This window comes from Alosa alosa, chromosome 15, assembly GCF_017589495.1.
Source record: "Alosa alosa isolate M-15738 ecotype Scorff River chromosome 15, AALO_Geno_1.1, whole genome shotgun sequence".
Lineage (NCBI taxonomy): Eukaryota > Metazoa > Chordata > Actinopteri > Clupeiformes > Clupeidae > Alosa > Alosa alosa.
In genome coordinates this window covers 14,992,760-15,008,002 of record NC_063203.1, presented here as the reverse complement: position 1 = coordinate 15,008,002, position 15,243 = coordinate 14,992,760, and the positions used below count along the sequence as shown (strand labels likewise).

The window sequence follows — 15,243 nt, the reverse complement described above, 5'->3', positions numbered from 1 at the left end:
TTGAGGTGTAGCCTACTTCAGAATAAAGTTTCTTTATTGAATGATTCATATCTGAATTCTGGTAGATAACGTCTATGTCTAAAGCAATTGGATTTTGAGACCTGTTGTAACTTCACATTAAGCTTTCATTTGAAATTGTTTGACTCGGTCTCTTTGCAGGCTCACAGGTAGGAATTGCTCATATAAGACAGGATCCTGGGAGCAGGAAGCAGTAGTGAGCAAAGATTCTAGAGCGCTCCGTTCTAAGATCTCTGGTACTGAGCCTGACCCAACCTGCTCACCGTGTGCCGCTGACGGTATTATTATTAGAACCTCTGCTTAAAAGCTGTTGCTATGGAAACTGCTGTTGTGCTGTGGTAAGGAAAGGTGTGGAAGCCGTTCGTGATATGATGAGCTCTAAGCACTCCGCACTGCACAGTTACGGCAGGAATAAGACCAGTATTAGACACAGCCGGGGACTGGATGTGGATGCTTTTGTTGTGTGAACACAATCAAATGTTCATTTGTATTTCTCGGTACATGGATGGGCTTGGTTGTATCAAACACAAAAGCTAAACCTACTGTACTGATGGGGATCTAGTTCTAATCTAGTTTTTGGTCACTGCCAAGTAAGTGTTTTGTTTCTGGATTTGTTTTGGTCTTGGTCCCACACAATGCAATAGCATAAATGGCTTTGGAATCATGTGACAAATCAACAGCTGGGTATTCTTTGAACATTTCCTAGAAATCACCATTTGGTGCCTCAATTTCTAATCCCCCTTGATACCACCCCCTCCCCCCTCTGTGTTTCTGCCTTCTCCTACAGGGATCCCAACACAGTGGCTCATCTCTCTCACTGGCCTCCACCAAGGTGTGCAGCTCCATGGATGATGGGGATGGACCTGGCAGTGAAGGTAAGGCTGGAGAGGCTAGAAGTTCTAAAATCCTAAAGTTGACTATCCTTATCCTTATTGAGAAAATGAGCACAGTGTGACAGAACAGACCAGACTGTTTACTGACTGTTTTGTGGGTACTGATGCTGTTATTGACCAAAGTCACAAATGACAACAGCAAATTGTTTAACATGTGGTTAAAGCTTACTTTCAGTGTAGAAAGTGTGTACCATCATCTAAAAATGATTCTGAAATACTATTCTATTCATTACAGTTCTGCAATATATTACTGCTGTTCTTAAATACTATTTGCAGTTCTTAAAAACTAAATTTCTGCAGTTCTTAATATACTGTTCCAGCTCAGGTAACAAGTGATTCTCTATCCCACCTGACCTTGATGTGTGCTGTATCCACCCTCGAGACAGCCATAGTCTTGAAGATCACAGCAATACCTGATTTTCCTTCTCTCTTTCTCCCTCTCCCCCCTCTCTCTCTGTCTCTCTCTAACCCCCAGCTGAGCTTGTAGAGGAGTACCCCCAGGTCCCCGCCACCATTGCTGAGAGGTACAAAGTGGGCCGGACACTAGGGGATGGGAACTTTGCAGTGGTGCGTGAGTGTGTGGAGAGGTCCACGGGGAGAGAGTACGCCCTGAAGATCATCAACAAGAGCAAGTGCAGAGGGAAGGTGAGGGTCGTGCTGCAACAGACAGGGCTTAAAGAGGTCCACTTTCTCACTGCAGCAAGAGGGATACATGGAGTGAAGCTAGTGTTAGAGGACAAGCTTTGTTTTTTTACTGACTGGTGCATGTATGCAGAGATGTAGTGGAGGCTAAACACAAGTAAACATAGTTTATCCACCTCTGAAATTTCAGAAATATCCACCTCTTATTAGAGTTTATCCACCTCTCAAAAGAGTTTATTCACTAAGAGTGAACCTGATGATGCATTGGCGAAACGCGTTGTTCACTAAAAAATAAACCAGCAAAGAAATTCCACCAGTGTTCGGTGGTCCTTCACTTTCCTTTTAGTCTGTTGACGACTGCACCTCACCAGCACCTGGAAGGCTGTGCACAGGAACTTTATCCTTTTGAGTTTATTCACTAATTGCAACTTTTAACATTCAAAAATCACACTGTATTATCCACATTTACAATAGATAGATACACTCATCAACACTCTAGGAACCATTCAATACCACTGGTATTGTTATAAACATTGAACAATAACCTCCACCATGATCAAACATGTTCTGAATGCCTTTTTAAAAAATCTGATACCGCATGGCGCAGATCACCTTACCATGATTACAGGATTCATAGTTTACCCACCTCTTATTTTACCACTACACCCCTGCATGTATGTAATAGTGCTAACAAGCACAAGGCACGCTATAAGTACCTGTGTTTACCTATATTTACTTTCTACAGCTGTTTACACTTCTATGTATATTTTTATGTTATTTATATTTGTGTACTACTCTACTTGGCTGTGCAAATTGCCCCTTGGGGATGAATAAAGTGTTTGAATTTAATTGAACTGAATTGATCTTCTCAGATCACTCAATCATTCAATGCAATCCTCTTTTCAATATATCTGTCTATGGATTTTTCACTTGTATGAATATGGTTCAGACATTTCTTAAGTGAAGAAAATGGACAGGAAGGACAATGTGAATCTGGAGTAATTTCCTTTACTTTCTGTCTCAGGAACACATGATCCAGAATGAGGTGGCCATCCTGAGACGAGTGAAGCACCCCAACATTGTTCTCCTCATCGAGGAGATGGACACCTACAGCGAGCTGTACCTCGTCATGGAGTTGGTCAAGGTAATGCAGGCGTGCACAGAAAAACAGAAATAACTCAGATTCTATCACCAGTTCACCTCAAAAGACCTAACACTTTAGGTAACAAATATATCATATAGATAGACCTACTTGGTTTTATTGTGCAGTCTGGGGTTTTTTATACATAGAGAAGAATATAGGCCAAAAAGGGGGAACTCTCAAAAAAAAATCTGTTGAGATGAGGTCTGTGAAGCTTTTCTTTGAATAATTTAAGCCCTACCCCCATCAGATGGTGAGACTTAAAAGGGTATCTTGACAGTTCTCTCATTCCTGGCCTTAATTCCAAAGTGCTGGTTTCTGTAGTTTTCATCAGTGTTTCTTTGATGTTCTTCAAGCAAAACGTGCTTTGCTACAAGAACATATAATGCCAGAAAACATGCTTTGAATAATTCAGAAATTACGATCTTCTTCCTTTTGTGTGTGTGTGTGTGTGTGTGTGTGTGTGGGTTTGTTTGTGTGTGTGTGTGTGCGTTTGTATCAGGGTGGAGATCTTTTTGATGCCATCACATCTTCCAACAAGTACACCGAGAGAGATGCCAGTGGCATGTTGTACAACCTGGTCAGTGCCATCAAATACCTGCACAGCCTCAACATTGTGCACCGAGATATCAAGCCAGAGAACCTGCTGGTGAGTATCATGTCCTATGGACCAGTCAAGTATTGGTCCAATAGTGAATGATTTGATAATGTACTCACTCATTTATGAACTTACAGGGCGCATGCAAGCACAAACATTTTGTGATTCACTTATGTGCCTTGAGAAGTGCATGGTACAGTATGTCCACATACAAGCAATACATTTGTGAACTTCTGTGGTGTAGAAGCACTCTTTCCATCATGTTCAAACTAAATAATAACCTTTTTGTTTTGTTTAATTTCATTCTTTCCATTTGTCCAAATTCTCAAGGCATGATTTATTTGATTAACATGCTTGTATTAATAACAACAAACACAGGACCTGTATTTGTCCAGCAACAAAGGATTTGCTTGTGTATCAGCACAGCCAGCAGAAGAATGCAGCACACAGAATTTTGAAGAACAAACATTTTATAAATAAATGGACAAGTAGGCGTCTGCTTGTCATAGTAACACTCAGCGACAAAAAAACATAGGTGCAAGTTAGACATAGATAAAGAAAAAAACAACAGCAGGATGGAGAGAAGGAGGTTTCTAAACTCAGCAAACACCTGCCTCTTATGTATTGACAAGTTGAAGAGTCAAAACACTCCCACTACTTTTGTGAGGTGTCAAGCCAGACTCATCATTGCTGTTCACTTTCAGGTCCTCATTTGCTATGTAGAGTGCGAGTCTAATGCAATCTGTCTGGCTTTGGCTGGCTGAGGTCAACAACGCTTCAGAGAGATGTATACGTGGATGGACTCTGGTACATACCTGCCTCAACATGGTGTCCTAAAATAGGCACAGTCCTACTGAGTTGGGCTATCACAGTGTCAGAACAGCCAGTCTTGTGTTGAACACCATACAACCATGTGGGGACTTGTCTTCGTTTTTTTTTATCTTCTCTCGTCCCTTGTTATCAACCCCCTCTTCCCTCACTTCCTCTTCCTCTCCCTCTACTTTTCTCTCTGACCTTTTTTCATGTCTGTTTCACAGCAGGTAATGGCTTGTGTGTGTGCGTGTTGTGTGTGTGTGTGTGTGTTTGTGTGTGTTTTTAACTCACAACTCCTTCAGAGCCTTTGTTCACACTGCAGATGTTACGCAACACTTCCGTAACTTCCCAAGGGCTCTGCTTGTGCTTGCGTGTGTGTGTGTGTGTGTGTGTGTGTGTGTGTGGAAAGCCCACTACTCTGCTCCGCTGCAACACAAATGATTCTCATTCTGGTGTAATCACTCAGTCACAGTAATGGCTTTAAGCATCTGGTGCATCTAATGTGGTAAATGCCCTGATGTAATCGAAATACACAGTGTGAATATCAAATAATTTCACCATCATTTAACTTGTTATCTTACTCTTCCCCCTCTCCTCTCTCCCCCTCTCTCTCTCTCTCTCTCTCTCTCTCTCTCTCTGTGTTTGTCTGCTACAGGTATATGAGCACCAAGACAGTAGCAAGTCCCTGAAGCTGGGAGACTTTGGTCTGGCTACAATTGTGGACGGACCTCTCTACACTGTGTGTGGGACTCCCACATATGTAGCACCAGAGATCATCGCTGAGACTGGGTGAGTCAGTACACACACACACACACACACACACACACACACACACACACACACACACACACACACACACACACACACATACACACACATACACACACACAAACATACTCACTCACGTTCACGTGCACGTGCACATGCACGTGCATGCGCGCGCACACACACACACACATGCACACACACACACACACACACACACACACACACACACACACACACACACACACACACACACACACACACACACACACACACAAACACACACACAAATAAGGAAAAACTGTATGTATCTCTTGTAGAGACCCATAAGCAATGCCTATGTAGTTGAATAAATGTTCGTGATGTTGAAAGGCAAAGATAGAAAATGAAGCAACTTTACTAAATTAACTCAGTGCACTGCTAGAGTTCATAAAGACAAATCAATTCTAAAAACAACTCTTCTCTTCTCTTCTCTTCTCTTATCTTCTTTTCCCTTCTCTTTTCTTCTCTTCTCCTACAGCTATGGTCTAAAAGTAGACATCTGGGCGGCCGGCGTCATCACCTACATTCTCCTGTGTGGATTTCCTCCTTTCCGAGGGTATGTTTGTGTATTTGAACTCACTACCTTTGTCAAGACCAGGCAAAAACACCAATAGTTCAATCTGACTAACAGAAGCACTTTTATTAACAGATGTGTTATACACCACATAGTATAGTCAGTGAAAGAGTGGTTTAGTGTATTGGTGCATGAAATCTGAATAAAAAGTAGTAAATTCAAATGTCCTTCCTGTTGTCCACAGAAGTGCAGATGACCAGGAAGCTCTCTTTGACCAGATTCTTATGGGCCAGCTAGACTTCCCTCTACCCTACTGGGACAATGTCTCAGACACAGCCAAGGTCAGTGCCTACCCTGCGTCCAAGTGTCTCAGTGTCAGTATCAACTGACTGACTGTCCAGACCTCTGTATTTTGTGTTTTGCGTGCCTTTGAGTATTATATATATATTTGAGTATTATATATATATATATATTGTATACTGAATGCACTGCTCTGTCTCTCCCCTCAGGAGTTGATTGTCGGCATGCTTCAAGTGGAAGTGGAGAAGCGGTATTCAGCTCTACAGGTGCTTGACCATCCCTGGGTCAACGTAAGTCCACTGTATTGCCTCGCAAAACACACGACTGTGTTGTATCTGAGCAGGACATTTGTTCATGGTCGGTTTAGCATTAATATCTCATAATGCATTTACTCTGCTCAGGTCAACCCAATGAAATGCCTGCTGTTACATAAAGAAGGAAATTAGGAAAATAATCACTCAATCATAAATATTTGCATAATCTGGATTGTATCGTTGTAGTGCTAATCCCATAATACTGGAGATACAGTATTTGAAATGAAAACACAATATTGATACCATGATCCTCTTAGCTTTATAGTTTTGCAACAAGGATGAGACATGTTTTGGGAATCTACAATTAGCGCTCTCTGTGTCATCCACTTAGCTAGAGGCTATGTGCCAGCAAGCATGAAGGCCCATTACATAACAACTCTTCATTTTTTTACTGTTCATGTCTGTTTGCCTGGCATTTCATACTACACATCCTAATGCTACAGACTGTCGGTCCAGTGCACTCTCTGACCTTTTGACCTTTGCTTTTTTCTCTCTCTGTCTGTTCTGAAGGATGATGGCTTGTCAGAGAATGAGCACCAGTTGTCAGTGGCTGGCAAGATCAAGAAACACTTCAACACCGGCCCCAAGCCCGACATCACCACAGCTGGCGTGTCTGTTATAACAGTAAGGATCTCTCCATCCTACCATTTCAAACACAAAGTTCCTTCAAATGAGCAATTGAACAAAATACCAGCCTTTGCTGACTTCTTCATTGACTTCATCATGCTATACAATTGATACACAATTGCTTTTAACCTACAGGATCCAACACCAGAGGTATTGCAATTGAGGATTTTAATATACTTAATTTATTTTAATAACAGACCGTAGCTGAATCTCTACCAGACCCAGTCCTACTCCTAAAGGGGAAGTCAGATAAAGCATTTTGCATTTACAATATATTTAGCAGACGCTGTTATCCAAAGAGACTTACATATATTAATTATATTATAAGGGCCCTGGAGCAACTAGGGGTTAAGTGCCTTGCTCAAGGGCACACTGGTGTAAGCTGGGTATTAAACGCACAACTTTTCACCCTACTGCATGCTAGCCCAGCTCCCTAGCCACTACGCTACCACTGCCCTGTTTTGAAGCAAAATAAATAGGGCCTCTATCTGCAGCTTTCTCTCCAAAGTCCCGGCTTTGGACACACGCACACACACACACACACACACACACACACACACACACACACACACACACACACACACACACACACACACACACACACACACACACACACCACTGACATCATTAAGTGTTAGACTATGCTGGGCCACATCACAGGGGTCAGTCTTTCCTTACAGTCCCAATGCACTATCAATAGCTGAACCAATACCTGATCAACTGTGAAAACAATACCACAAATACAACAAAACAGTGTTGAAAGTGCATTGCAGGCTATACCTTCTAGACAGCACCGTTTTTCTGTATGTACTGAGTGCTGTATGTCCTCATATTTAGGGCTGTTAGTCCTGCTCAGCATAGTGCAGTTATTCATCAAGGCGCTTATTGCTTTGTAAAAGGCGCAATTTGATTGAATCTGAACTCACATTTGTCAAGATAATCCAGTTTTTCCTGACATGGTAATGACCAAGCCTTAGACCATTCAAGATGATTTGATAAACTGCAGACATATGCCTAATTAATGTTTGATTAAAGGTCTTTGGACGTCAGTTGGTTCAATGTATGAAGCTTCCCTCTTTTGCTTTGGTTCACTTTCATGCTTTTGTAAATCTAGAGAGGCAAATTCACACTTTTAGCTTTGCTTCGTTATCATTAGCATCAACTGTAGTAGCGCCATTGTAGCCCAATCCACTGCAGTCTCATCCAGGAACCCAATACACCATCACTGCGCTGTCATCTAACGTACCTCCTCCCTCATCCTCTGCCTAACCATGATCCTCCTCTTCCTCCTTCTGCTTATTGCTATGGTCTTCCTCTCTGCTCCTCCACCTCCCTCTCCTCCTCCTGCTAACTCTCTCTCTGTCGCGCTTCTCGACCGACTGTCAGCACTGTTGTCAGGGACGACTATTGGCAGACCTCAGCACATGTCAAGTGAAAGAGTCTGGATGCTTTGTGAGATGAAATAATCATGCTGAGCGGTCTCTTTTGCCTTACAACAGCAAATATCAGATAGCTTAGCACAGGAAAGATGGCTCTATAAAGACTTTTTACTTTATGGACTATGCACTTAGTGACAATAACAAGTCTACTTCTTAAGAATATAGGCCTACAAAATGCTCATGATTTAAGTTTATGATTGGATTAGTTATAGGTAATATGTAAACAAACTCTCAATGTGTGATTTATAAACCTAATGCACATACAGTGGCCTAAAAGCCCTTGAATTCAGTGGAATCAAATGGGTCTGCTTAGATTGCTGTTACCAGTGCTCCCTCTTGTGTATTGCTGTTGTAACTGCATGAGACTTAAAAGTACCTGCTGCTGCCCTGTATTTAGACAGTTTAGATAGATGTACTGTAGGCCTACTGTATTTCATTAACATGTAGTTTAGATCTACTTATTTACAAGAACAATGTTTTTCTAATTGCAGTAACATATTTAAAGCATTGCATCACCTAAGGAGGATCTGAGTGATTATTTTCGAATTTGAACGTAATGTGGATGTTATATGCATTTCATTTTCTCTGAAACTGTTTTTATTTACATTTATCATTTATGACGATCACGGTAAAGCAGAAGTCAGCACTGAACGCATTGTTGGAAAACATATCCAGGGAAATGCCATTTTCTCTTTCACTTTTTGTTCACTCACGTGTAGTATCTACTGTAGATGTGCCGATATTGTATAACACATTTGAATAGGAATAATAGCATTTGGAGGAATCAGTGACTCACTGCCCGTCTGATGATAATTCTGGCCCAGGTAGTAACTGACCCTGGAACAGTTGCTCTGCTCCAGATTCTGTTGCTATGAACAGTGAATAGTCTTTGTTTGAGGCTAAACAAACAGCCATGTCTGTGGTGGTTGACTCAACTGAGTGTGTTGCTACGTCCCGTTTCTCTCTGCTTAGCCGGACGACGGGTTTACCATCAAGCGGTCAGGGTCTCTGGACTACTCCCAGCACCCAGGGATGTATTGGATAAGGTATGCCACACGGTGTAGACGCTAACCCTGCCAACCTACCCCCCACCCCCACTCCCCAACACCACTCCTCTTCAGTGTGTCCATGGCAACGTGCTGGCAGTCACCATCTCTACGGCATCACCAGAGGGCCAAAAAAAAAAACGCATCGCTTCTGACTTTTCTCCTCTCTCATCCCCCCTCTCTCAGTCTCACTGCCTCCTCTCTCTCTCTCTCTCTCTCTCTCTCTCTGCTCTCTCTCGCTCTCTCTTCTTTCTGCTCTTGCTATGTGCTCACTGTGGTGGCTAACTGTACTTGAGCTGTGCTAGCTGTGAGTCACGCCATGTCTCTCACCCCCCCCCCCACCACAACCCCTTTCTTTTTCACATCAGCTTCCTCCATCTCGCGCTCCGTGCCTCCCGGCAGCGTTTTGTCTGGGGAGGCGACCGGGCGGTGACACCCATCTTTGTTGTTGTTTTTTCTGGCGCACGAGCGCATTGTGGTGCACTCTCCGATGTGTTGTTGTGGCGTAAAATGAATGTAATGTATGCCCCTTGCTGAGAGGCAAAGAGGTATAAGTTACATGTAGTTGGAATGTGTTGGTCGTTTTGATTGGGTATGTGTTGGAGTGGCTCAGATGTTGTGTTTATGTCAGGTATGTGTGTGTAAGTATGAGTGTGTGTGTGTGTGTGAGAGAGAGAGAGAGAGAGAGAGAGAGAGAGAGAGAGTGAGACTTGTCATTGTGAAGGGGTCTCACTTTTGAGCCATGTGTTTGGGTTGCTGTTGAGTTTGAGTGGTTCTGTGTCGTGGTCATTGTGATTGGACGCTGCTCTTTCTCTCACCTGTGCTTGCGGGAGGTTGCTGGGATGCGTTGCCCGGTTCATCCCCTCTTTTTGTTGCCGTATGTGTGTGTGTGTGTGTGTGTGTGCCCGTTGGTGTGACTTGTGTGTTGGGTTTTGATGCTGAGATGATCTTGTGAATGAAAAAAAGAGTAGCACTTCTTCACACCACACGCCTTGCCTCTGTACCTTACCCTTTTGTCTTGGATTTACTCAGAATAAAAACACATATTCTTCACCTTACTCTTCCACTGTAGCCTAATCTGTAGCTCTCTACCTCACACGCAGACGCCATGCTAGTGTCTGTCTCTGTGGATTTAGAGATACAGTATGTTCTCAACAGCAGAGCTTGCCACACCCCTCTCTGCTACTGTAGCTCCACCAATCACATCACAGTGATCAGTCAGGTGTTTGACACACATGATTCTGATAGCCAATTGGATTGTGTTTTGACCACTCCGGGGCTTGTGAGGGGGGCTGGCTCGCAGAACTGCTTTGCTGGACACTGCAGGGTCCCAAGAGTATTCCAAAAGCATCACAGAACTTGATTGTCATGAACTGTTAAATAAAAGAAAAAAAACTTACCATAAGCTTAATGCTGTGATGCTTTTGGAAGTGACCCACATTAAGATGTTTCTGTGGTTTTATGATTCTCATCTTGCACCAGTCCCAGTGGCAAACACACACACACACACACACACACACACACACACACACACATACAAATGCACACAAATGCACACAGTGGATAAGTTGCCCACAGATCTAACCAGTCTCTCTGTGCCCCCCTCCCCGGCAGACCACCGCTCTTGATAAGGAGGGGCAGGTTTTCCGACGAAGACGCCACCAGGATGTGAAGTCCCCTGCACTGTCGGTCCCCCAGCCCCGGGCCCCCCAGCCCCGCCTTTCCCCTGCCCGCGTCCCCGCCAGCCTCTCCCCAGCTGAGTTCACCTCCGAATCCGAGGACTACTCCCCCAGCTCCGCCGAGACCGTCCGGTCACCGACCTCGCCCTTCTAACACCCCCACCTCTCCCAGATGACCCGCTGACAGGGCAGCCCTCCCCTTCCCCAACCTCCGACCCAAACTCCCCTTATCAGTCAACAGATATGGAGGGATGATGTGGGGGAGGAGAAGGAGTGGTAGAAGAAGCAGTGTGTGGTTGAAATGACAATGGTGCAATTCCCTAAACAACACATTGATGCTGCATGTTCACCGGGGAGGCATACAGTAACCTAGCGTGGTGTCTCGATAGTGTTTAATATTCATTGGTCATTGGATCACAAAGCACTATTTGTTCTAGATTGGTGACGGTTGAGTTGGCACTGTTATGGAGCCCCGCAGAGAGTCAGTGCAAAATCTGGATCACTTTCGAACCATCCCATTTCCCGCATTTTTTTATTAAGGTTACTTCTTCCAACACACACACACACACACACACACACACACACACACACACACACACACACACACACACACACACACCCCCCCACACACACACATACAACACCCACACATACAAACACGTTAAGCCTTATTTCTTGTGAATGAGTTCTGTCCTGTTTCTTTGGACACTGAGGCCCTCTAGTGGTAATGTGAAAGACCTGCAGTAAATTTGCACGAGTCACTGGGACAAATCTGTAAGCGTCTACAACGCCGGCCATTTGGTGGTGTTGCAAGATGGCACACTGACTGATCAGCTTCTTCCATATAAGTGACAAAACCTCACATGCCCAGAAGATGGGCTTTTTATGTAATATTTTGTATTGAAGTTCATACATTTGAAATTTTTTTATTAACATTTATTTTAACTTATTTGCTTTACTTTCAGTTTGAGCTATTTTTGAAGTAAAAGAAGAAACAAAAGAACAATTACATATGTCCATGTCAATTTAATTTCACAAAATCACTGTCTAGTGGCCTCTGAGATGTTCTATACCAATATGTGACACCTGAAATGTACTGTATAATATTTTGGTGGACATGTGGCAGTAGAACCAGTACTGCATAGGGTGGAGCATATGTTTTTTATATTATTTTTATGTTGGTGCTGACATTTAAAAAAAAAAAAAGTTGACAAAGTAAATTGTTTGAGAATAATAGGAAATGCTGCTATGTCCAGATGTTGCAAACGCATTTGTAAATGTTTCAGACCAGTACATGACTATTGTATGGGTGTCTTGGACACACCTGTTATAGTGAAGTATACTAGCTTCTTGTAGACCTTATTAGAGCTTTGTTGGCCTTTTGGTTCAGACTCTTCTATCTGAAGGCAGTAAAGGAAAAAGGAAACGGATGTATAAGAGAATATAGGGTCATAGGGTTACGTACAGATCAAGTGCAGTTTCTCATGTCATGTAAGAAATATGCCGAGATTTCAACACAGCACAAAACAGACATTTAACATTTTAATCATAACCCTTATGTAACCGTCCATGGTTTGTGATTGTAAAAATAGAAAATAATAAATCATGTATTTCTTAGCTGTAGTCCACTTGGGGCAAACAGGATATAGCAAATGAGAGACTCAAGCACAGTAGTTAGTCTTTGTTGGGCAGAGACAACACTGATGTATATGAATAGAGATTTTACAAGTCTCCAATATATGGGGCTATGTAGCATTTGAATGTGAAGATCTCCATTCTGCCTGAGTTGCCCGAGTTTTCCATGACTAAGGCAGAGTATGGTGGCCATAGCCAGAAACTGAATACATTTGCTGTCAGTATGATGGATACAATGCATTTAATGAACCATTTTATTCTAGTCTTGGGGTGGTGATCAGATGATTTAGAGCCTCTCAATTGGGTTAAAAAAAGAAAAGCAAAATACTTTTGTAAAAGAAAAAGACAGAGAAGGAGAGATACATGTAATTCTGGGCAAGCCCACAACAAATAACTAAGAGTATTAGTGACCGTCACAATACAGAAGTTAACAGTATATTGAATGTAATTGGTCCAAGTGACCAAATGTCACGATAGCACATAACATAATACTAAACAAATGAAAAATAATTGTAGGTAGTGTAATTATCCAGTTGACCTGTACTCTTACTCTATATGTAAAAATGACACGTGTGAAATGATAGTTTAGTTCAGCGTGTGCTTTGAATAAAGTACAAATGAGATTAATTTTATGACCCATTTGATCTCGGAAAAGCGACAGTTCACTATTTTACTGCCTTGTCCTCTGAATGCGCTCTCAGCTAACATTCAAGCCACTGTATACAATACCTACAGCTATACATTACACACTAAATACAGCTCTGGAAAAAAACTGACCATTGCAAGCTAATAATTTTTCTGGTTTTACTATGTATCCGTTTGTGTTTTAATGAAATTAACATTTTATTTCTTTCAAATTAGTTTTTATCTTTTTGTTTTCCAGAGCTGTATCTATTCTACCGTCAGACAATGTATACCAGTATCTAAACCAATGTTTCAGAGATTTTACAGATCATACATTCAGTTTTACATTTGACCGTCTGTTGTGTACAATTTTCATCTTTTTTGTGTAGACTGATCTGTGTATGTTAAGTGTATTATGAACATATTTCATTTGGTCCACTTTGTTCAGTGTGACGTTCAGAAGTGCTTTGGACCCAGTGGATGTCACTGTGGCCTAGTGCACACTCTTCAATCGAAGCCCCCCATGTGCATGTGTGTAGGTGTGCTTTTGTAAGTGAATGACTAGTGCTCTCATATGGGTTTTTTTCTGTTGTAGGTCCACTTGAGTGGATTTTTGGGTTTGGGTGTGTTTGTTTCTCCCACTGTAAAATGTGATCCCAAAAATGAACCGGTTCAAATAAATGCAGCACAAACCAGTTGACAATTCAGTTCAAACTAGCTAACTAGCTAAACTATGTCACAGTGACAGAAGTTGACACATTACATGGCTGAATTTTAGCGACTGTAAATCGGTGTGTATGACAAGCACAAGAAGGCATGTAGTTTATTTGCTATATGGCATGCATTTTCCTTTGTTAAGAGAAATGTTAAGATAATGTTTGTAATTGTCTATAAATAACATTCTGTAGAAGAAAAAAAAAACATGCGACAAGACACTGTATGCAGATTGATCCCAGAGTCTTTGTCTTAATGTAAGAGTGAGTGATGTAAGGAAATAAGGAATTCATCATTTCAGTGCATTTTCCATGAATGTAGTATGGTCAATGGTCCATAGTACTCAGTCTCTTTGTGTTTCCATCTAGTAGTTTAAAGGCTTTCTGGACGACATTTGGAGGAGTGTAATACCATTGCTTCTATGTGCAGTAGCAGCCAACATTGGTGCACTCAGCCAAAAACCAAACATGAATAAACACATTTCCTTCATCTTGTGTGTGTGTCCGTGTTGTCCGTGAACAAGAGCATGTGTCTTTGTTTTATTTGTACTTTTAGATTTTTTTTTTAATATGATATATAGTCATTGAAAAAACCCTGCATGCTAAGATATGTTCAGTGCAGTGATTGGGCTTGTGAACAGAAGCTTAAATGTGAATCTACATTCTAATAGTACATATTATAGAAGAATGCTCTGTAGTGTTAAGCTTTACTTTACTTTTGCCTTTTCAAAAATTACCTTGGCTATTGCTGTGAAATTAACCAAGAATCATAAATTGTCCCTTACAAAAAGTCAAGAACTGGCCAAGAATTCAGTTTATCACCTTTTATTATAAAAACAACCGAAGGAAATCATTTCAACTTATTGTACAGTTACCAATTTAGATATATCAGCATTAAGTTATGTTGAACAGCTTGAAACGAATACTGTGTAAACAATGAGCTTCAAATGTGTGACAAGTCAATAAAACAGCAGGTCAATAATAATAATAATAATAAAAACATGAAATCAATATTTTCAAAGCAGTAATACATAAATAATAAAATCACAACAAAAATATGGTTCATTAGCAAAACTCCCTCTTGTCACGCAAGATTCCCCGCTATATTCAAAATATCTTGCATCATTAACATTATTATCAAATCTAAAATATGATGCCCGAGAAACAAACAAAAAAGGCAAGTACACAGCACCATCCCTGTGCATCAGCAAATCCTGCATGCAAAGCCAAAGGGTAGTCTTTCTGCAGACACATGGAACAGAAAACACAGAGAAGGCAAAATTAAACAATTGCATATTGTTTAGTTTATCTTCAACTTCAACTTAAGATGGCATGTTTTACATGTGCATCATAAAACATGGTAACAGTAACTTACTCTATTCAAAATATAGTTCAAAATCAGTTTTTGTTTGACAACTACTATTTTGTGTATTGTGTTTT

At 41.5% G+C, this 15,243-nt stretch overlaps 1 protein-coding gene across 4 annotated transcripts in view; it reads left to right on the top strand.

Annotated features, from left to right (window-relative positions):
* dclk1a (doublecortin-like kinase 1a) overlaps window positions 1-12,448 on the top strand; it is a 63,381-nt gene extending 50,933 nt beyond the window's left edge. For 3 of the 4 annotated variants that reach the window (XM_048264498.1, XM_048264500.1, XM_048264501.1), the window contains 10 exons: window positions 806-893; window positions 1,387-1,556; window positions 2,578-2,697; window positions 3,197-3,343; window positions 4,761-4,894; window positions 5,391-5,468; window positions 5,671-5,767; window positions 5,936-6,016; window positions 6,551-6,664; window positions 10,767-12,448. In XM_048264498.1, the coding sequence (XP_048120455.1) occupies window positions 806-893; window positions 1,387-1,556; window positions 2,578-2,697; window positions 3,197-3,343; window positions 4,761-4,894; window positions 5,391-5,468; window positions 5,671-5,767; window positions 5,936-6,016; window positions 6,551-6,664; window positions 10,767-10,985 (1,248 nt within the window). In that variant the 3' untranslated portion in view covers window positions 10,986-12,448. Of the gene's footprint in view, window positions 1-805; window positions 894-1,386; window positions 1,557-2,577; window positions 2,698-3,196; window positions 3,344-4,760; window positions 4,895-5,390; window positions 5,469-5,670; window positions 5,768-5,935; window positions 6,017-6,550; window positions 6,665-9,078; window positions 9,153-10,766 lie in introns of all 4 variants that reach the window. The other variant, XM_048264499.1, reaches the window with a different exon arrangement.
* Window positions 12,449-15,243: the final 2,795 nt, after the last annotated feature.